At 35.6% G+C, this 23,971-nt stretch overlaps 1 protein-coding gene across 1 annotated transcript in view; it reads left to right on the top strand.

Moving 5' to 3' along the window:
• The first annotated feature begins 4,820 nt into the window (after window positions 1–4,820).
• MMP20 (matrix metallopeptidase 20) overlaps window positions 4,821–23,971 on the top strand; it is a 50,579-nt gene continuing 31,428 nt past the window's right edge. Inside the window, exons 1-4 of the mRNA XM_044666257.1 lie at window positions 4,821–4,946; window positions 14,201–14,448; window positions 19,875–20,023; window positions 21,482–21,607. Of these exons, the coding sequence (XP_044522192.1) occupies window positions 4,821–4,946; window positions 14,201–14,448; window positions 19,875–20,023; window positions 21,482–21,607 (649 nt within the window). The remainder of the gene's footprint in view (window positions 4,947–14,200; window positions 14,449–19,874; window positions 20,024–21,481; window positions 21,608–23,971) is intronic.

Here is a 23,971-nt window from a genome sequence, read left to right as displayed (position 1 = left end):
AGGACAGAATACAGTAGAATTAGCAACTCCTGAGACTTAAGTATTATGCCTTTTTAACTGCAGCCTAAGCTCTTTAAAGAGATTTGAGGCTGTCATTTCACACTGTGATGAAATAAATAATTACTAGATAACAGTTCAACTGAAAAAGTTTTGGGGATTCTTATTGAGCTTGCTGTTCCCTGGAGTACCCAGGTTAACTGCTATTTAGAAATTGCCTATTTATCTCTACCATTTTGGATTTATGAAAGGTAGGATTTTACATTCAAACCAATCAAATTCCATCAACTAAAATGCATTTCAGCTGGCCTGTCCAGATCTTTCTGGGATCTTAACTCCCACAAGTTTTTTGCTGACAGCATTATATCATCTTCAAATGTTTCAAGCAGGCCTTCAGGAATCAGCCATTTAGTGAATCAACAAGCATTTATTGAAATTCTATTAAGTGCTTGGGGTATACACATATATCAAAGACATGAAGAAGGGACTAGCAACTAGATGAGGGATTAAGGAGGGGATAGACAAATAAGTGTGTAATGTAAAAGGTAACCCTTGCATTATGTCTTTTTTTTTTAACCCTTGTACTTTGGTGTATTGTCTCATAGGTGGAAGAGTGGTAAGGGTGGGCAATGGGGGTCAAGTGACTTGCCCAGGGTCACACAGCTGGGAAGTGGCTGAGGCCGGATTTGAACCTAGGACCTCCTGTCTCTAGGCCTGACTCTCACTCTACTGAGCTACCCAGCTGCCCTTGCATTATGTCTTAAATGAAACCAGGGATCATGAAATGAAAATGAGCAGGAAGAACTTTCTAGACATAGGAACCAACCAGTACAAAGGCAAAAAAACAGAAAATCAAGGATCGTATGTGAGAAGAAGTCCATGGCTAAGCTCTAGAATACATAGTCACTGATTTATCCAAATCATTGATAATAGTTTTTAATAATCTGTTTTAGAACTTTGCTGGGAATTTAACTCAATCTAACTAATATCAAATTTTCAAACTTTATTCTACTCCATTTAAAAAGAGGAACAATTTTTACTCTTCCACAGTCCTTCGGTATCTTTCCCATTCTTCCCCGTCTTTCAAAGATCCCTGACAATGATGTTATTTGTCATTTTCTCAGTACCCAGAAATATTGTTCATCTGGGTCCAGAGTCTGATGCTCACCAAGAAAGCTAGGTGATTTATTTATCAACATTGCCCCTTTCTCTGGGAAGAAAATGTCATTTGACTGCTCTATTATTTCTCTCGTTATTAGGACTTTCTAGGCCATAACTCTCTTGCCTGGCAGCTATGCCAATATATACATACTCTTCCCCCACTTGAATATAAGCTCTTTGAGGGCAGATATTTTCATTTTTATATAATATAAATAGAATGAGGTCGACCAGCAAGCCAAACTCTCTTCTCTCAGCTATGCCTTCCCCCTCCCCCACCATGGTCTCCTTATCTGAGATGCACTGTGCAATATTTGTTTTGATCTTTCCAGACCAAAGATAATTCTCACTTGTAGAGAAAAAAGTACCCAAAACTCCATTATCCATTTTCATCATCCCATCCACCATGAACAGTGGACCTATCCTATCTTTTATCTTCTTTCCCCTACTATGATCTTTTTTTACTTGTCTCCCCTACTATGATCTTTTTTTACTTGTCTTTAGCTTTTTTCTTCATTTTGACTTTTTGAGTTCCTGAAATATTCTTTCTCTTCTTTTTTGATGGTCAATATAATTTTTAAAGTAATGTTTTATTGATGATGTTTGTTTTTGAAGCTCACTAGTTTCGGAATATAGTTATCTTTCCTACCATTGGATTTGAACTCCATTGTAACAAAATAAAAGTTAAGGGAAAAAACCATAGATAGTGACCACATGTAAAAATATATGTGATACTTTGTTTTGGTGGTTTCCTAATTCTCTGCAAAGAAGAGAGGTATGTTTCACTAAATCTTCTGAGGAAAAAAGATTTTTCATTACAAGAGCCAGAATTAAACTTCCTTTTGTTGTTCATTTGCATCATCGTAGTTACTATTATATACATTATTCTATTATTTATATATTATTCTGATGCTCTTTATTCCATCCTACCTTGATCAATACAAATTTTTCTATCTTTATATAAATCTTAATTCTTCATATTTGTCATTTGTTACTGAACAATTTTAACATTCCATTCCATTTCAGATACTATATTTATTCAGTCATTCTCCAAACTATGGGCACCCATATTTGCAGTTTTTCCTTGCCATCAAAGTACTGCTATAAGTAGTGTAATACTCATTGGACTTTTCATTATAATTTTAACTTATTTAACATAATATATATAATATATTATATATAATACATATTATATATAATATATAATAGTAAAAATTATATATATAATAGCAAAAACAATAAGTGATGCTTAAAGACTTTTCTCAAATAACTCCAAATAATTTTCCTGAATTTTTAAACCAAGTGAGAGATCTACCAAGAGTTTATTAGTGTGTCTATCTTCCCATAACTCCTCCATTATTGACAATTTCCTTTTTTGCTCAATGTTTGCCAATTTGTTATATTGTGAAATATCAGTTTACTCTAATTTGTATTTCTCTTATTAGTTTTTGAAGTATCTTTTTTCATATTACAGAATTATCTGACCACTGATAATTTAAATTTCTTCCCTTTGAAGGCTATTTACTTGACTACTTATCTATTAGGGAAGCTAGACAGCTTGATGGATAGAGTGATGTTCCTGAAATTAGGAAGATCTTTTTTCCTGAGTTCAAATCTGGCCTCACATACTTACTAGCTTTGTAACCCTGGGCAAGTCATTTAACCAGGTTTGTCTTGGTTTCTTCATCTATAAAATGAGCTGGAAAAGGAAATGGCAAACCACTCCAGTATCTTTGCCAAGAAAATCCCAAATTGAGTTGCAAAGAGTCACACAGGACTGAAATGACTGAACAGCAACTACTGAGGGTACTAATGCTATTCCCAAAATTTTGTATTTATCCTCTAATGCTCTCTTTTGTTTCAATCTTATGTATATATTTTTCCTAAGATCTAACTAGGTTGATGAGTTCCCTGTGCATCTTCATTGGTCACTTTAGATAATACCCTTTTCCTATCCTCAAAGGAATTAGTTTTTCTTTCATTTCTGAGTGCTTTCCTTTACTCCTAGACCAACTTCTATAGAATTTTAACCTTGATATTTTACTTATCCTTTCACTACAACACTTTGAAATCTGATTTCCCAAAACATAGGGTACATATCAGATTAGAACTCTTCTTACATCTTCTTATTTCTAAGATAGAATAGCCCAGAAACTGCTTGTTCCCTGTTGTTGAGAATTATATCCAAAATACTATTTCTCCTTATTGTTTCCTCTCCTTTGAAAGGTAAAATTATCATTAAAGCAAATAAAAAATTATTATTCTGTTTTTTGTAAAAAAAAAAGATCAATCAAATGTTTAAACAATTAATATCATTGCTACAAAACTTCTCTGTGTCTATTTTGTAATCTATTTTCCAAACTTCTCTTCTATACATCTTATCTCCATGTAGGTATTCTCTTATATACCCCATGACAATGTTTTCTATTTCTGCTTCTGTTGATCATCTATCTATTCTCCACAATACTTCCTAAATTTTGTCATTGGAGTATATTTTCTTAATATATAATTCAATTATCCTGTCACCCATTCTACATATCTAGTATATTTCTTTTGAAGCCAAAAAGAAAGTTCAGGCAGAGATCTCATCCCAACAAACTTAGAGATATGTATAAAGTCAAAATTGCCTCTTTGCACTATTCTTTTTAGTTCATCTCCTTTGTCACCCATTCTTTGTGCATATGTGTATAGAATTCTCATACCAAAAATTTTATTACTGGATCTTTTCTTAAATCTCATCTCCCTGGAGCATCTGGGTAGCTAAGTGGATTGAGAGTCAGCCCTAGAGAAGGGAGATCCTAGGTTCAAGTCTGGCCTCAGACACTTCCCAGTCATGTGACCCTGGGCAAGTCACTTGACCCCCCCCCCCCATTGCCTAGCCCTTACCACTGTTCTGCCTTGGAGCCAATACACAGTATTGATTCCAAGTTGGAAGGGAAAGGTTTATTTTTTTTAAATCTCATCTCCAGTGACCTTCAGGATTTCTCTACTACTATGTTTCTTCCGATATTGTTGTTATGGTATCTAACATGATAAATAATTAGATAGTCCCTCTCTCCTTGCTTGTGCTTTCCTTTTCAATTTAAAAACATTCTAATTAGCTTTGTAAAATTCCAGGCAAATAAAATTTCAATAAACTTTGTTAGGTCCATTCAATGCCTGGCCAGGAGACTGTCACTCCCATGTTGTTGTTTTTCAAGAAAAAGAGGGGAGATGGATAATTCCAAAGGATTTTAGATTTTAGTTTATAGACTTGAAGAATGCTAGAGCTAGAAAAGACATTTGGGGTTCTCTGACTTAATCCCTTCATTTTATAGAGAAAAAGCTGAGGTCAAAGAAGCATTTATTTGGTTCTAGTTGAATCTGTATCATTTGTATTAGGTAATAAATTTCTATTGATCATACGGAATAGTTGTTTTTCTTTTTGTCACTTTTCTAAATCACTAAGAATGAAACTTTTCCTGAAACTTGTGAACTATTGTGGTACCCCTTCATCAAAGATAAACAAAACAGCTGTATAATTACCTTCTGAGACATGAATCATCTTGGCCCGGAGTTCACAGACCTGTTTGGCTCTATAAAAGATTCACAAGGTCGAAGTGCAAACAAGCATTATCTACTGTTGGCACCCTGTCTGATAGGCTTTCCAGGCCAGCTTTAAGGAGATGAAGATACTACAGGCATCTGGCCTTTATTTTCTCCTGGTCACAACTCTGAAATTGTCAGCTATTGCCTCAGCTTTATTTGCATCCCCTGCCAGGTCAACAAGAAGGGACTATTATATTGCACAGGTTAGTAAAACTCTGAACATTTTTTAACTGTAAAATTAGAGGGAGTAGAAGACAAAATAAATGGAAATCTACATTCATTGTTCATAACTGCTAGACTATTTGGAGCAGCTCTTCTTGAAATTATAGACCCTATTCTGTGATTTTTTTCCCAAGGGTTGAAATTCAGGGCGTTGCAAGCAGTAGATATTCTATGAATAGCTGTCAAATGAATAATTGAATGAATTAGTCAATGTTTTGTAGCTAGTACCAGCCTTCCATAAGATTGCAAAGTAGGTAAAAATTTTTTCTACAATGCATGGCCACCTTCCTTTCACTTTCTTTCAGTGACATTCAGTGCCCTCTGTCATGTACCCTCCCCTTATCTTCACTGCCTTCAGACTTCTTTGTATTTTCCCTTCTAATAAAAGATGCTCTCAATTGGAAACCATATACACAATTTTGCTCAGCATTAAATGCCTTCCACAATTTATCCCCAACCTATCTTTCTGGCATTATTTCCCAATATTTTACTTACCCTTCAGTCTAGGAAAAGAGGATGGTTTTGGTTATTCCTTAAATGTACTCTCCATCTTTGTTCATGATTTCCCTCTATATGGAATGCCTTTCCCCATAGTTCTGAGGGTCCAACTTCTTCCTTTTCTTCAAGGAATAGTCACATATCACCTTCAATAAATTATCATTAATTCTGCAAGGTAGAAGCAATTCTCCCTCCTCTGAATTCCTCTACCACTACATTCCCCTCTTATTGCACTTCTAAATTTTATCTTTAATTATAGCTATAAACGTACCACTTTATGTCTCCTACTAGCAGGTGAGCTTCAAGAATACAACTACATCTTATTCATTTCTGCATCTCAGGACCTCATGCAATATTGTGCAAGTAGAAGGTGTTCTATAAACATTAAACAATAAGTAATGGTAATATTAAGATTGCTGATGGGGTTTCAACTACTACATCTTAGAATATTTACTCAAATTCTCATTCTTCCTGACATCTCTTCAACTTTTAATACTTTCAATCCTAACCCTCCCTTCCTCCTAGGGCAGTGATGGGCAAACTACAGCCTTCGGGCCAGATGTGGTCCCCTGAAATATTCTATCCTGCCTAGTGACATTATTCCTAATCTGATGAATATAATGAGTAGGATACAATACAATGGAACTTTGAAAGAGTTGCCTTAGAAACAGACTGACAGATGAGCATTTCCTTTCCTTTGGCCCCCTCTTTAAAAAGTTTGCCCATCACTGTCCTAGGATATTTCTTCTCTTCACCTGGATGACACTTCTCCAGGTGTATCTGTCTGATAACTCCTTTTCAGTCTCTTGATAGTATCATTATCCAAGATTTGCCACCTTAGCTTCAATAGACCCATAATTTTGTCCTGGGTGCTCTTCTCTCTTTACAAACTCTCTTTTGGAAATCTCATCAGTGGCCACAGTTTCTGGTATCCTCTCTATACAAATGACTCTCAAATCTACATATCCAATTCTGATTTCTCTCCTGAGCTACAATCACTCACCATTAAATATATGTCCCACCTGTCCTATCAGCATCTCAAATTCAGTATGTCTAAACCAATTCATTATCTTCCCACCTAAATCTATCCTTCCTCCAAACTTCTCTATTTCTGTTCATGAAATTGCCATCCTATAAGTATCAGGGTTCATAAATTCCAAGTCATCTTTGACTCTTTTCCGTCTCTAATCTCAACTCCAGATCCAGTCAGTTGCAAAGGCTCAATTATCACACCTCCATATATCTTATATCTCTTATGTACCTTAGTTCATGTTCTTAACATGCCTCCCATATGCTATTATAATGCTCTCCTAATTGATCTCCTAGTTATCAGCTTCCTTCTTTCCAATTCATTCTTCACAATCTACCAATGTTTTTTTCCTTCAAGTTTATGTCACTTAAAGCCCCAAAACATACACCCAAATAAGCAAGTGATAAATCATATTTTCATCTGCATTTCTACTCCAACAATTCTTTCTCTAGAGGTGGGTAGCATTCTTTTTCATAAGACCCTCAGAATTGTCCTGAATCATTGTATTGCTGTTAGTAGCAAAGTCTATCATATTTGATCATTCCACAACATTGCTGTTATTGTGTACAATGCTCTACTGGTCCTGTTTATTTCACTCTGCATCAGTTCATGTAGGTCTTCCCAGATCTTTCTGAAATCATCCTAGTCATCATTCCTTATAGCACAATAGTATTCCATCACCATCATACATACTATTTGTTCAGCCATTCCCCAATTGAGGTACATCCCTTTAGTTTCCAATTCTATGCCACCACAAAAAAGAGCAGCTATAAAGATTTTTGTACAAACAGGTCCTTTCCCATTTTTATCTCTTTGGGATATTAACCCAGAAGTGGTGTTAAACCACCTGTCCAATTTAAATGAAAGTAGCTACCAGCTTTGTCTGTATGTCCAAGAAGTGGCAGAGCATCTTGAATGTAGGACATTTTTAATAAATGCCTGCCAATTATTGAAATTATAGTGAATTACAACAAAATAATAGCAATACTTCATGTTTATAAAGAACTTTCAACTTTTTCCAAAGGATAAGAGCTGACTGTGGCCATGCCTACAATCTATCTCCTCAGAAGATAATGCTGCTAACATTTTTAGAAGGTACCACATTCTGATTACCAGAAGTCTCTCTATTCTGAATACAGCTACCTCCATACAATTACTAATTTATATCTATCACCTGTTATCCAAGAGAACATCTTTTCCTTGAAGATGATAGAGCGTCTAGCTTTCTCATGGAAAAGAAAGTATAAGAAAAGATAGAACTACCATTCAGGATAGTATGCAGAAACTTTTCTAACACTAACTACATGACTATGGTCAAGTCACTTAATTTCATTTCTTCACCATAAATTGTGGAAACTAAACCAGGTATCCACCAAGGTTCCTTCTAGCTAAAAGTGTGCTTATAAAAATGTGTAACAAACTGAAAAATGTATACATACAACATACCTTTGAGTTTTATGTGCATTATTAACATTTTCTTCATCACTTTATTAACTATAGACAATCAACACAATAATAAAGTAAGCCCTGATTTGTAGCATGTTCTAATTTCCAAAATGTAAATTCTTACAATGAAAATTTACAATCTCACCTCTCTTGGTGGTTTGACTCACCTCCATCATATTTCTGCACCCTACTCTAGCTCTACAAACATAGAGAAGCAAAGCTGATAACTTTTATTTTGATTCTGTTTTATTTGTCATGGGAAATGATCTTTGGACTAGAAAGAATAGAATAAAAAATTACTAAAATGGAGGTAAAACCCAGGACAAAAGTAGAGATACACAGAGTACTTCCTTGCCTTTCATCACCAAGCTGAGATGAACGATAGTCCAGCATCATCTTGAGAGGCAGATGTCAATGCTGGTCATCTGTGATTTTCCTTTGAAACATCATGGAGGTGCAGAGACTAGTCATGAATTCAGAAGGCAGAGGAGAAAATATGCTTCTCACATCTTAGCAGGAAAGTTATTAAACAAAAGTAAGAATGAGACACTTTTTCTGATATGGCCCATGTTTTAATTTGTTTTGCTTGACTATGTCTATTTATTAGAAAGGTAGAGTGGCATCCAGACAGAAAACTAGCCTATGTAACAGAAAAAAAAAGAGAAAAACAGGGTACATGTCCCACCACTAATACATACAAGCTCTGTTAGTCAAGGAAAGTCACCCTTTAACCTCTCCCTGTCCCAGGCTGCTGTAGAGAAAAAAATAACTTCCATTGGTCAGGGGAATGTTCTCTTTTGGGAGTTCCCCAAACCAGTGGAATCTTATCTACCTACCTACACACACACACACACACACACACACACACACACACACACACATACACATATATGTTACAAACACAGACTTCTGTTTTGAGAGTGATGAGGGAAATATTTAGTGGAAAGTGACAGAGATTTTTAAAAGAAGTATCAATAAAACCTTTTTTGAAAACACAAAGGGGAAAAGGCAGCTAGGTAAATAGAAAGCCAGGCTTGGTGATGGAAGATTATGAGTTTAAATTTAGCCTCAGACACTTCCTAGCTACGTAACCCTGGTCAAGTCACTTAACCCCCATTGCCTAGTCCTTATCATTCTTCTGCCTTAGCACAAAACCATAGTATTGATTCTATGACAGAAGATAAGGGTTAAAAAAAAGGGAAAATACACAGGAGAAAATAAAAAGTTCACAAAGAGACATAAACTGGACTCTTGTGTTATTGCCTTATTAAATTTAATATTAACCTTTGAAAACAAACTGTAACAAAAGTTAATGGTTTCATGTAAAATAAATTGGAATTTATGTGTTTTTTAAAAAAGGAAACTTGAAATTTTTTTAAAATTTTAATTTAAAAATAATTTTTTAAAAAATCATATGGTGCTGCAGGATTGGAGAAAGACAAACACTGTTCAAGATTTCAGAAGAATAAAAAGAAAATAGACTACAGTCTAAAGACCAGTATTGGATTGCCTTTAATTCCTTGAAAAATTCTGGAATGTATTATAAGAGGAATAGTTTATAAATGACTAGCAAAGGAAATGGCCCTGTCAGATTAACCAAACTTCTTTTTCTGATAGAGTTACTTGGATGGTAGATCTGGGAAGGACCATAAAGTAGTCATTCATAGTACTGTGTTTATTGAGAAGGTATTTATAGTGGACTAACCTAGGGATCTATTTTTGGTTCTTTGTTATTTTACATGTTTATGAATGACTTGGATAAAGGTAAATTAAGATGGCACATATTTCAAATTTGTGGATGACACAAATCTGGGAAGGACATCTAACACAATGTGGGTGACAAATTCAGAATAATGATAACTGCTAATAGTTATATAGCACTTTACAAATAATATTTCATTTGACTCTCTCAAGAACCCAAAGTGGTTGGTACTATTATTTTTTAAAATTTTTTTATTTTTTAGAATATTTTTCCATGGTTACGTGATTCATGTTCTTTCCCTCCCCCCCAAAATCTCCACCCACCCTCCCCATAGCTGACACACAATTCCCCTGGGTTTTATAGGTATCATTGATCAAGATCTATTTCCATATGGTTGGTACTATTATTATCTCCATTTTATATTCGAAGAAAGCAAATGAGTTGCCCCGGGTCACACACATGATTAGTTAGAATCTGAGGCTGGAGAGCTAACTAGGTGGTACAAAGGATAGAGTGCAGAGAGGGCTTTAGTCAGGAAGACCCACCTTCCTGAGTTGAAATCTGGTCTCAGTCTCTTAGTTATGTAACACTGGTCAAGTCATTTACTCCTGTTTGCCTCAGTTTTCTCACCTGTAAAATGAGTTGGAGGAGGAAATAGCAAACCACTCCAGTATCTCTGCCAAGAAAACTCCAAATAGGGGCACTAAAAGTTGGAAGTGACTGAAGATGACTAAATAATAACAAAATTCCTGACTCGAGGAATTCTAACCACTGTATCACCTAGCTAACGTACAAAAAAAGAAATCAAAAAGATTTTATTAGAAGATTTAGTCGAATACAAAATGAAATTTAATGGAGATAAATGCAGTCTCATGACTATATTCACAAAATCAATTTTGGAAGTATGAGATTGGAGAGGTAATGAAAGTCTTTCATGGATTTCAAGGGTTATCAAGCAGAAGAGTGATTAGATTTGTTCTGCATGGCCCCAGAGAGGCAAACCAGGAACAATTGGTGGAAGTTATGGGAAGGTTGATTTAGACTTAATGTTGGAAAAACTTTCCAGCAAATCTACTCAACAATGGAATAAACTGGGGGGAGATAGGTAGCTCAGTGGTTTGAGAGGCAGAACTAGAGATAAGAGGTTCTGGATTCTAATGTAGCCTCAGACACTTCCTAGTTGTATGACCCTGAGCAAGTCACTTAACCCCCATTTCCTAGCCCTTACTGCTCTTCCATGTTGGAACTAATACATATTATTGGTTTTAAGAAGAAAGTTAGGTTTTTTTAAAAAATGGAATATGCTGCTTAGGGCAGTAGCATTTTCCCCCTTGCTTGAGAACTTCAAGTAAAGCCTAGATGACCACCTAGAAACAGCTAGATGATGCAGTGGATAGAATGCTGGACTCGGAGCCAGGAGGACTTAAGTTCAAATTTGGCCTCAAACCAGCTGTGCAACATTGAGCAAATTGTTTAACCTCTGACTTTCTTAATTTCCTCATCTATAGGATGGAGATAATAATAGCACTTTCTTCTAGGGCTGTTATAAGCATCAAATGAGATAATATTTATGAAGTGTAACTTAGCACAGTACCTGGCACATGGAAAGCATTTAATAAATGTTTCCTTTCTTTTCTTTGTTTGTCGGGGATATCCGAGGAAGAATTTTTATTCCTATTCAGATTGCTCCCAACTCTAAGGTTTTGTGATTCTTTGAATTTTAGCAAAACATCTAAAGTATATCCTTATATTCTGAAAGATCCAACACAGTTCCCCACATGCTGTAACTTAGTTCAATGTCTCAGGCATAATAGAAGATATCCAATATAATATTTTTAGACATAGATTATAGTAGTAGCAATAGAGCTTTGAGGTTGGAATCATCAAAAACAATTTCAAATCTGGTCTCTGATTTTTACTAGCTGTCAGATCCTGCAGGGACAGGGCATTTAAACATAGTTGCCTAGGACTCATTTACTAAAATGAAAATGACTTACAGTCTACACTGGGAAAAGGAATTCCCCTGGGGGAAATCCACAATTTAAAAAGTATGAGAAATCACATATCCTTTGTAAGGTAATATCAACCATTTGGGTAGGTTTAAAAAAATTAAACCCCTTAATGTTCCTTGGCCCACATGGGCTATGTCTCTCCCCAGTTATCTTTTTAATTTTTAATTAATTTAATTTTAATTTATTTATTTATTATTTTTATTCAGGCCCTCTCTCCCCTCCCCACACCATAGGAGGTATAATTCAAACAAAATATAAAGATTATGTCTTTCATGTTTCTACTTTTCAGTTTATTCTCTAGTGATGCAAATATTAAATCCGTAACTATATATTAGATTATTTTCATTCTATTCATTTCACTCTTCATTATCTGATGTCTCTCAAATGATCTTGTAATTCCGTAGCTAGAAAGAGAGAGAACAAGTATTTGATTTAATCATAGATTTCTTTTGGTGGAAGAAAGACCTTGGGCACCACAGGTCCAACCACCATATTTTATAGATATGGAGAAATTGATCTCCAGAGCAGAAATGATTTAACTCAAAGTCATACAGTAGAAGAATTAGAATTTGAACTCAATCCACAAACTATAATTTCAAGGTTCTTTTCACTATTCGACATTTTTAAATAAGAACAATGGAGAGTTCTGTACAAACAGTGATTACTTCTTTCCTCAAAATAGAGCAATAATCTTTCAAATAACTGGTAATTCTGAGTTATATAGTAATATTTAGATTAATCTCAGAGTGCAATAAAGGAAAAGAACTTGACTCTGGTATCAGAAGACATTGATTCAAATTCCAACTCTGTAATTTTCTACATGTATCCCCTTGAATAATTCCCTTAGCCCCATGGACCTTCCTCAACTAAAATGAGGTAACTAAATGTGTTTACCACCAAGGTTATTTCTAGATCTAAAGCTATGATCCCACATATGAATATATTGTACTTGTAATAATTATAGTAAGTAATAGGCTCATAAGATTTCCCAGAAATGCCAGGTGGATCACTTAGTATACCTGATTTGATGAATGTCTTCATCGGGAAATTTGTCTTACTCAATACCTTTTATATTAAATAAGAGGCCTAAATTTAACATTTTCCACTCTAAAAAAGCTATTTTTTTCTTCTTTACATCCATAATGTAGGCATTTCCTCCAGATGAACTTCCAACCCACCTATAAGAATTTTTCATGTTTTCTCATAAGTTCACTACAAAGGGCCCAGCTCAACATGCTGGAGAACATCTTCCCATTTTCTTGCTCTCTTGATGATACCAGTGGGACACAAGAGTTGTCTGTAGGTTTTCCTCCCCTCTGACCACATAACCAGCCTGTCTGTGGGTCTTCTTGTATGAATGAGTATTTTTTATTCATTCATTTCTTTGATGGCATCCTTTGTACCACATATCCTTTATCATTCCCTTTTTTCAATGTGTTCCAGTGACTCATACTCATGACAACTTTTTCTGTTGCCTTTTGTGTGATATCCATTTTCAAGTCTTCAGAGAATTCCACTGTTGTTAGAAAGGCTCTTCTTTTCAGTAAGACTGAATAGGTATCTTCTTTTTGTAAATTAAAAAAATGTTATCTGGTGCTTTAGTTCAATGGAAAGAACACTTGGCTTGGGATCTCAAAATCTGGTTTTGATTATCTGAACTATACTTATAGGGTGAGTAACCTTGATTGGACAAGTCATTTATCCTCACTGAAATTTATCTATTAATGGACAAAATAATTCTGTATTATCATATGGGGCCATGAGGACCAAATGAGAGAAGACACATGAAAGCACTTTACAAATCATAAAATCCTATACAAATATAAGCTATAAATATTAATGGCAAATAAAAAGACAAGAGCAAAATGTTTCTCTATGCGTTATTTCTCAGAAGAGGGGCATGCCATAGTGGGCAGAGTGGTAGACTTAATTGGAATCTGGTAGATAGGCTCAAACCCTGCCTCTGACACTAGCTGCAGTTGCCTCATCTTGAATTTTTTTTAATTGTTCAGTCAGTTCAGACATACCCAACTCTTTATGATCCCATTTGGGGTATTCTTGGCAAAAATACTGGAGCAGTTTATCATTTCCTTCTCCAGGTCATTTTACAGATGAGGAACAGAGGCAAATAGGATTAAGTGACTTCCCTAAAGTAACACAGCTAGTAAGCATCTGAGAACAGGTTTGAATTCAAGTAGACTCATCTTCCTGATTCCAGGCACAACACTACCCACTGCACTACCTAGCTGCTGTATTGTAAAATATCTTTAAGAGTTATAGCGGTGTCACAAAATGTATGAAAAGATTTACAAACATATAAATCAAATACCTACTGTGGCTAGGAACTGAGCTAAGCACTGGGGGTACACAGAAAGACAAAAATAGCCCCTATTCTCAAGTACGATGTTATAGTGTAATGGTTAGAGCTCCAAAAGTCAATTGGTATTTCACTAAAAATGACTTCTGGCCTCAAATTACTTTTTAAATTTTCATAAAATATTTGTCATAAATATTCATATCAAAGAGTTGCCTATCTCTTCCTTACAGGCATACCTTGACAGATATTACACAAAGAAGGGAGGACACCAGATTGGGGAGATGGTTGTAAAAGGTCGCAACACCATGGAAAGAAAAATTAGAGAAATGCAGGCATTCTTTGGCCTCCGGGTCACTGGGAAGTTGGATTATTCTACCATGAAGGTGATAAAGAGGCCTCGATGTGGTGTTCCAGATATTGCAAATTATCGTCTATTCCCAGGTGAACCCAAGTGGAAAAAAAACATTTTGACATACAGGTAATACGAAAGAATTTTTCAAGAATCAGAACACCATATGTTTTTTTGATGGGTCTACCAATCTGAGGCATGAGCAGGCCAAACAATGGTACACAAGAGCTTGGGATGGGATGGCCATCTTTAAATATCATGAAATCATAGACAACAAACTAGAATGGGCCTTAGAAGTCATCTGGTCCACCCCCATCATTGTACACATAAGGAAACAGGTTCCAAGGTTAGTCACTTGATAATGGTAATATGCTTAAGAAACATTCAAGCCCAGAATCCAATCTCAAGTCCTCTGATTCCCAATCCTGTGCTATTTCTTCTACACCACTTCAACTCTCATCTAAAACAATCTGGATCTAGCAGGTTATGTTCTCAGAATGATTGTGAAATTAAGCCATTTTGGACACACCAGATAATATAGCCAGATAGTATCAACTCATAAATGTGGGAAAGGAATCTTTAAATCAAATGATTAAATGATGGTCCCAGCCATTTACTTTGTGGTCACAAAGGGTTTGAGGATATGATCAAACTTACCTATTCTGGACATCCCTGGACAAGCACAGGGAGACGATGACTAACCAAGGTATTTTTCTAGGAAGTTAGTAAAGAGCTATGATTGTACACCGAGGAGATGGGGCTCTGAAAATAGTTGATGGGTTCCACTGAATAAAATTTTAGTCAGTTTTATGGTGGAAAAGGAACAGATTGAGATCCAGAAGGCAGAGAAGGGAATAAGCATTTACTAATTAACTATTTTGAACAAGAACCATATTAAGCTTTTTATAATCTCATTTGATCCTCAAAAGAAACCTGAGAAGTAGGTAGTTTTATCACCATTCTTTTACATATGAGAAGACTGGGGTTTAGTGACTTGTCTGGGATCACACATTCGATCCCTACCTAAGGTTGGATTTGAATTCAGTTATTCCTGACTCCAAGTCCAGCACTCTATCCACTGCCTCAATGAGTAGGAGTTCCAAAAAATAAACATATTTATATGGTAAACCTCTTTGAGATTATGAGTTTCCCCTGCCTCAAGGTCTTCATGGAAGGGCTGGGTGGCCCCACTGAGAAATATTTCATATAGAATTTTCTTCAGGTTGGGTTACATGGCTGCTGGAGAAACTTATTAAGGGCAAGAAATGTAGATTATTGTACAATAGTTGGAGGTAAAATAAGGATTATTTATAGGAGTCTTTGAAGCCTTTTGCATATTGTTTTCTTATAATTAGCTTAGAATAAGGCCTAGAGTTTCCATAACTATAAATGTACTGCAAATAGGCCACAAAAAAATTGGAACAAATAAAAAATGAAAAATCTTTTGATTTTCAAAGGTATGAAGTGATTCTTCACAGCTCAGGGACAAGAGTAATGCCCCAATAGATTTAAGCAGTCCCCTCCCCACACCATATAAGTGCCTTGAGACAAAGGACTGTCCACTTTATTAAATAATTAATTTAATTATTTATTTAGTGCCATAATGTTTCCTGAATTTAACTAAGCTCAGGATATTTCTCTAGCCTGTCCCTGCTAGATCTTATAGAATCACAGAATTTGAGAGTGGAAGGAATCCCTTTGGTCATTTGTCTAATCCAGACACGAAAGAAATTCTTACTATAATGTGTGAAAAAGAACTGAATACTTTCAAAAAGGAAAGAACCGACCTAGCACCTCTTGAGGAGACCCATTCCACTTTTGTACAGGTGTGATTTTATCTGAAGTTAACTTTCCCAGGAAAAGAGCCAAGACATTTTTGGGCTTAATACTTTCAGAAAATCAATCTACTTCGTGGAGCTGTTATAAGGATCAAATGAGATAATATTTAATCAGGCACTTAGACAAGTGCCTGGCCTATAGTAGATGCTGTGTAACTGTTTCTTCTCCACTCATGCCCCCACTCTAACATGGATGATGGACAGGAGTGGGAAAAGACATGAAGAAGGGAGACCAACCAGTAATATTGCTGTAATTTAGGCAAAGGGTAATGAGGACCTGAACTAGGATGATGGCATTGTTCAAGGAGAGGAGCTAGAGGGACTAGACCATAGAATGTGTCAAAGGGGACATGTTTAATAATCCTGAAAAGGTATATTGTATCAATATTGTGACAGGGCTTAAATGCCAATAGAGTGACTTGTATTTGATTGTAGAGACTGTAGCAAGCTGATGGAGTTCATTAAGAAGGGAAGTAACCTGATCAGAATAAAACTTTAGGAATATCACTTTGGAAATTGTGTGGAAGATTGATTGGAGAAGAAACAGAACCCAGATAGCAAGACCAGTTGGGAGACTATTGGAAATAGTCTAGAACATTGTTTTTCTACTTTTCATTAAGAAAGAGGATTGGAATATTAATTTTAAAAACACTTAAGAAGTGATGACAACTTTGGTGGTTATATGATGGGAAAGGTTAGGTATGTAGATGCTATGGAGGAATAATAATAACAATTACAACTCACACTACACAATTATCCCAATAGATGCAAAAAAAGTTTTTGGACAAACTATTCCACTCATTTATGCAAAAATCTTTACAAATCACAGATATAGAAAAAATTTTTCACATCACAAAAAGCATCTAAAGCCAAAAGCAGGCATCACATAGAATGGAGAGAAACTAGAATCTTTTCCAATAAATGCAGGAGTTAAGCAAAGATGCCTACTCTCCTTCCTATTATTCAATATAGTTCTAGAAATGCCAGAAATAGCCATTAGGCATGAAGAGAGGCAAAAAGGAGATAAAATTATGCATATTTGCTGGTAACAAAGAATTTTATTTAGTCTAAAAAAGAAACCCTCAGAAATCAATAGCATTTCCATATAATAACAAAATCAAAGAGATGACAAAAGAAGGGTGAATCCTACTCAAAATAATGATATGCACAAAAGAGTATGTGAGTAGAGGCAGCTGGGTAGCTCAGTGGATTGAGAGCCAGGCCTAGAGGTGTGAGGTCCTAGGTTCAAATATGGCCTCAGACACTTCCCAGCTGTGGGACCCTGGGCAAGTCACTTAACTCCCATTGCCTAAACCTTATCACTGTTCTGCCTTGGAGCCAATACAGAAGGTAAAGGTTTAAAAGAAAGAAAGAAAGAAAGAAAGAAAGAAAGAAAGAAAGAAAGAAAGAAAGAAAGAAAGAAAGAAAGAGTATATGAGCAATCTGCTGAGCCAAACAAAACACTTGTATAGATTCAGTTACAAAGTTGTTTTTTTTAAAGAAATAAAGAAGCTAATAAGCTGGAGAATATTCAGTGCTCAAAGCTGGGCCACACCAAAAAAATAAAAATACTACTAGTGTTCATTTATAATTTTAGTTTTACACTCATCAAATGACTTAAAGAGATACTCTACAGAACTTGATAAAATAATGGATCTAGAATATTAAGGAAAATAATGGGGGGGGGCGTTAAAGGGAAAATAGCATTTCTAGAATTTGAACTGTATAATAAAGCAGCAATCATCAGAAGCATTTGGTACTGATTGAAAATTAGAGAAATGGATCAATGGAACAGATTGGACAAGAAAGAATCATAAATAATAGAATTCAACAATTCAACATTCATTAAACCAGAAAACATCAATTACTTACAAAAAAAATTCCCCATTTGATAAAAAAATTTTGGAAAAATTGGAAAACATCCTGGCAAGAATTAGGTTTCAACCAATCTCTTACAGAATATTCAACAATAAATTCAAATTAAATACTTGACTTTAATAAACTATTAAAGATTATATCCTTAAAAATGGAGAAGCAGATCATATGCCTCTCACAAACATGAAAAGGAGATGCATTCTTAATGAGACAAGAAATAGAGGAAATTATAAAAGATAAAATATATAACTTTGATTATGTGAAACAAAAGCTTCTGCATAAATAAAATTCGTGTATCTAGGATACGAAGTAAAACAGTCAAAGAGGGAAAATATATTTGTATTAAATTTCTCACATAACAGTTTTATATCTAAGATATGTAAACAACTAATAGATAGATATGACTATGTATTTATAGCATACACATATGTGCATATCTTTACGTAATATATACAAAAATCAAAACCATTCCTCATAGATGAGTGGCCAAACATTCAAGTTCAAACGGTGTGCAAAAAATTAAAAACTGGGCAGCTGTGTAGCTCAGTGGATTGAGAGTCAGGCCTAGAGATGGGAGGTCCTAGGTTCAAATCTGACCTCAGACATTTCCCAGCTGTGTGACCATGGGCAAGTCACTTGACCTCCATTGCCCACCCTTACCACTCTTCCACCTAAGAGCTAATACACAGAAGTTAAGGGTTAAAAAAATTAAAAACTATTAATATCCATATGGGAAAAAATGGTGCAAATCACTAATAGTTAAATGCAAATAAAAACCACCCTAAGGTTTCACTTCATACTCAGGAAAATGGCAATGATAAAAAATGGGAATAATATATGTGAATACATGTAGGAGAATAGCAAATCATTAAAGGGTTGGTAAAATTGTGAATCAAAATAATTTGGAATTATGACAACAATAAAAATTATTTTTAGCAGTCCTTCAATTCTGATTTCTGAAGTCTCATTACTCTTTTCTCTATCTACTTCTGTTGTTGTTCAGTCATTTCAGTTATGACCAACTCTTTGTGTCCCCATTTGGGATTTTCTTGGCAAAGATATTGGAATGATTTGCCATTTCCACCTCTAGCTTATTTTACAGTTGAGAAAACTGAGGCAAATAGAATTAAGTGACTTGCCCAGAGTCACACAGCTAGTAAGTGCCCAAGGTCATATTTGAACCTACAAAAATGAGTCTTCCTTACTTTAGGTCCAGTACTCTATCCACTACACCATCCACTATCTACTAATGTTCCTTAAAAATTTTCCTTAGCTCTACATAACTCTCCTTATGAGTATCATTACCTGGGCTATCTTCTGTTGATCTACATCAAAATCCCCTTCATCTTGGACTCTTGTCAGAGTTAAACAGTCCACATAAGTATGTTAACAGTGGTTGGCTCTGGTTTTCATTTTTCCTCATTTAAAAATAAAAGAGTTGGCGTAAGTTCCCTTCCATCTCTAAATCCTGTGATTTTAAGCCCACATTGGTTTTCACTGGATTATTTAGTTGAAGTCTTCCATTTCCTAATCTCTTTGTTTGAGGATGGTCATCCATTTAGTATACAATTACTTCTTTCCTTCATTTCCAAGAAAATGTGTGTGTGTTCATATTCATCAAATTAGGGAACAATATTTTTAAGCCCTACATTTTTCTCAACTTTCATTTCAGTTCTCCACTGTCATCTGATTGTTTTCTAGAGTATTTTATTTAATTTTTAAAAATTGATTGCTTTCTAAAACTAAAGCCTGGACAAGTAATTTTTTTAAAAACTATGATACTCAGTTTCTTCATTTAGAACAATTCACAAAATAGAAAACATTTTCTTTTCATTTGTACAGAGTCTCAAAGTACACATCTTCAATGACCCATGCGGAAGTTGACAAAGCAGTAGACATGGCCTTACAGGCGTGGAGTAATGCTGTCCCTCTGAATTTTGTCAGACAAAACACAGGAGAAGCAGATATCATGATTTCTTTTGAAATTGGAGGTAATGTATCCTTTTTATGCTCAGCCCATAGACACCCCAATAGTGCTATAGTGGTTAGTCTTTGTACGGCTTTGGTTGCAATCAAACAGTTCAATATTCTCATAAATGAGTTTGATACACAAGGGCCCAGATTATATAGCAAAGTTACCATATTGTAGTCTTTCACTAGTTGGGCCAGAAGTTACAGCTGAAACAGTTCTCAGAAAATTTTGGACTGATGGAGGATAAATAATTTGTTTCTCATTTTAATACTTATTCTTTACCTGTATATCTGATTAATACCTATTAATTTATTATCAATAATAATTGTTATAATTTATTATAATTAGTTATAATAACCTATTATTTAATACCTATTAATATCTATTCAATTTTATTCTCTCCTTTACATAGAAACCACATTACTTGAATTTCTACCTCCTTTTTCATTCCTGACTTTCTTTCCCACTACCTCTCTTGCTCCCACTCTCTTGTCGACTTGGCTGGGTGGTCTCCAGTATTTTCATTTTTATGATGGAGGAAAGCTATTCCTAGGGTACTCTAATGGTATGATGTCCTTAGGCCATCTACACTGGCACACAGGCAAACAAGAACAAACAACATCATGCTAACTAAAGCTCAAGAAAGAGCTGAAACTCAAACACTTGTACTGATTCCTTGAGGCTCATCATCACTACCACCATCATCATCAAGGCCAGAACTTCCCACTTCCCTTCCATATATGCCCCTCAATAAATCCTTTTATGAACTTCTTTTGCCTATTAGATTGTTCTCAATGCCATTTTAAATTAACTCTATAAAATGTAAATAAAAATAAGCAAAACTTCTTTTGCCTGTTAGATTGTTCTCAATGCCCATTTTACATTAACTCTACAAAATATAAATATAAATAAATAATATAATTAAATATAAAATTAAAATATAAATAATATAAAGAAAAAAAACTCTAAAAAATTAACTGGATAAAATTGTTGAGGGTAGGGAGAAGTAGGCAGAACAACAGAGGGAGAGTCACAAACAGCTGGAGAAATCAGAATAGGCTGATATAGAAGGTGGCATTTCAGCTTTGAAGAAAACTAAGGAGTCTAAGAAAGAGAGGTAGAAACTGATGTAGTCTAAAACTACTAAAATTGGCCACAGATATTGGTTTAACTCGCAGTGGGTGCCATCAAGAATGCATTGTCCATCCTGATGCCTCTTGCTTCCCTTAGAGCACTAAAGAAGCTTTCCCTGGCAGAAAAGACAGAGAGAATGAAGTCTATCAGATCCTCTAGTAACATAATCTGACTCTCCTTTTCTACTGAAATATAATCTACTGTCTTTTCTACTGAAATACAAACTATACATGACAATTCTATTTTATCAGGTTTTGTGTCCGTGGTTTGGGGGAACCATGTTTAATTGAAATCAAGGAATGTCAGACTAAATGTTTGTTGGTGTGTTTCTCCTCTTTGGTAGATCATGGGGATTCATACCCATTCGATGGTCCTCGAGGGACTCTGGCCCATGCATTTGCCCCTGGAGAAGGCCTGGGAGGAGACACACATTTCGACAATGCTGAGAAGTGGACTATGGGAACGAATGGTATATATGCACAATTCACCATAACCTGGAAAATATTGTACCTTCTCCTGGGCCTCCAACATGAAACCCTGTGGCTCAACGGTCCAAGCCAGCCTTTAACTAGGGGGCCAGGCTAAGGAAAACAAGTAAGCCAAAAATCACAAAGGTCATTAAACCCCATAAGGGGAAAGCTCTGCCTTCCACTGTGCTGCTGAATCCTTGTTTGGTCTGTTTCACTTCAGCATAATCCACATATTCTATTAGAAAGAAGCAGCAACAAGGTCTCTTCTATCACTGTCATCTGCAAGCAATCAACTCAAATCAACAAACATTTATTCAATGCCTACTGTGTGCAAGGAAGGCAGTGTGGAGTAATGGATAGAGAACAGGCCTCAGAGTCAGGAAGAAAGACCTTCATTCAAGCTCCACTTCTATCATCTGCTGGTTGTGTCATGCTGGGCAAGTCATTGAAGGGCCCAGTGCTTTAGGCAGTTCTCAACCAAGTTGAAAAACAGCTGCTTATCTACACTGGTAGAGGACTGTCCTCACCTGGAGTTCCCTACACCCATGAAATCACAGACCCAAACCAAAAGAAAGGCAAGGCACTCGACTAGGCACTGGGGATAAAAAGTTACCTACTCCTTGCCTTGAAGGAGTTTCTATTCTGAATTAATAGGGAGAAAAGAGAAGAGGAGGATACCTATTTGACTCCTTAAAAGAACACTTGGAGTTCAGAGAGGGAAGGATTTTTCCAAAAGAAAAATATGTAGGATAAAAGACTTTGGGATACCATGTAGCTCTTTGAGACAGCCCATATTGTTGACATAATGTGCATGGCTAATAAGGAGTTGACTAAGTACTTATTCCAAGAAAGAACCAAAAAATGGAAGGAAATTCCTAGATCCCACTCTCCATCTTACTTTTCCACTGACTTTAATGCGCTACTTCATTAAATCGTTTAGCAGGTGGTAATAATAATAATAATAATAATAATAATAATAATAATAAATAGCATGAAAGAATGGAGGGATAAATGGAAAGCCTTCCTTAGAGTCAATAAACTACTAGTTATATGACCAGGGGCAAGTTACTTAACCTTTTAGTGATATGGACAACTCTCTTGGACTCTAAATTACAGAAGAATTACCAATGACCATTGGTAGAGGCAGTTTCCTCACCAGGAACTAAAATGATGAAATTTAGGATGAAATTATATGCCTTGCCCAGAAAACAAATAACAATTAGCAAAATCGACTAATTTGAGTCTTATCTTCCCCTTATCTGTCAGTACCAGGACTTGGTCATTGCACATTGACAGAATAGACCAGGTCAGGGATTCTTGGAACCTGAAAATCAGAATTTTGATAGGGTGAGTCAAGTGACTCAGGAAAGTGTAGATGAGTCTAGGAGAGACCATGAGCTGATTACTGGAGCATTGAGAGAAGATGATAACATCCAGTTTCAGAGAACTGTATAGATTAACTATCAGGATCTGGCAGCTCCAGTGGAGTACAAGAAGAGTTTGTCTCAGTAGGTTGGTCAAACACAGCATCTGTGCAGTCTGATAGCAAGGTATAGACAAAGCAGACAGTTGGTATGCAGAGAATCTGAGCAGAGGTAATGCAGTCTATGATTTACCAGAAGTCCTTTAGTCCTCCTCTGGAAGATATGGGAAATGTGACAGGGTTACAAGGCAGGAACTTTATAAGGGAAAACATAGGGATACAATTGCTGATGCTGGAGTACAAAATAGGACGTGGTCACACGGGACAAAACAAGAAGCCAGTAACTAAGTCTATGCAAACTAGCAACATAGAATCACAGATATAAGGTAACTCGGGAGTCATTAGATCTTCTGACTACAACATCCAGCAACAAGTGATCATTGAATAAATATCAGTGATAGGGAACTCACTAACCCAAAGGCAGTTCATTCTAATTTTGAACAGATCTAATTGTTAGAAAGTTATTTTCCTCATATATAGCTATTATCCTATAACTTTCACCCATTGTTCCTTGTTAGTCAACTTGCATCTTCTCTAAGTGGCCCATTTGTACAAATGTAAGGAAAGAACACAAGTCAAGCATTATACTGCCCTCCTTCTGATGGAAGTGGGAATAAGAAAGATGACACAGGAAAAGTATAGTTTCTGAATAAGTCTTAATAATAAACTTCTGAGTAAATCAGTTGGTTGCACAATTATCACTGAAAGATACATTAACTATATTTGGTCTTAATTCCCCATGAGATGATGAAAATGAGATAAGATAACGCCTAAAGTACAACATAAATCTTAAAATGTTATAGAATCATCTATTATTATTGTGATGATGATGATGATGATGAAAATATAAATCTATTTCCACATTGACTTTATTTCTCCC

This window comes from Gracilinanus agilis, chromosome 3 (genome assembly GCF_016433145.1).
Source record: "Gracilinanus agilis isolate LMUSP501 chromosome 3, AgileGrace, whole genome shotgun sequence".
In the NCBI taxonomy this organism is placed as follows: Eukaryota; Metazoa; Chordata; class Mammalia; order Didelphimorphia; family Didelphidae; genus Gracilinanus; species Gracilinanus agilis.
This window is presented reverse-complemented; position numbering and strand designations above follow the sequence as displayed.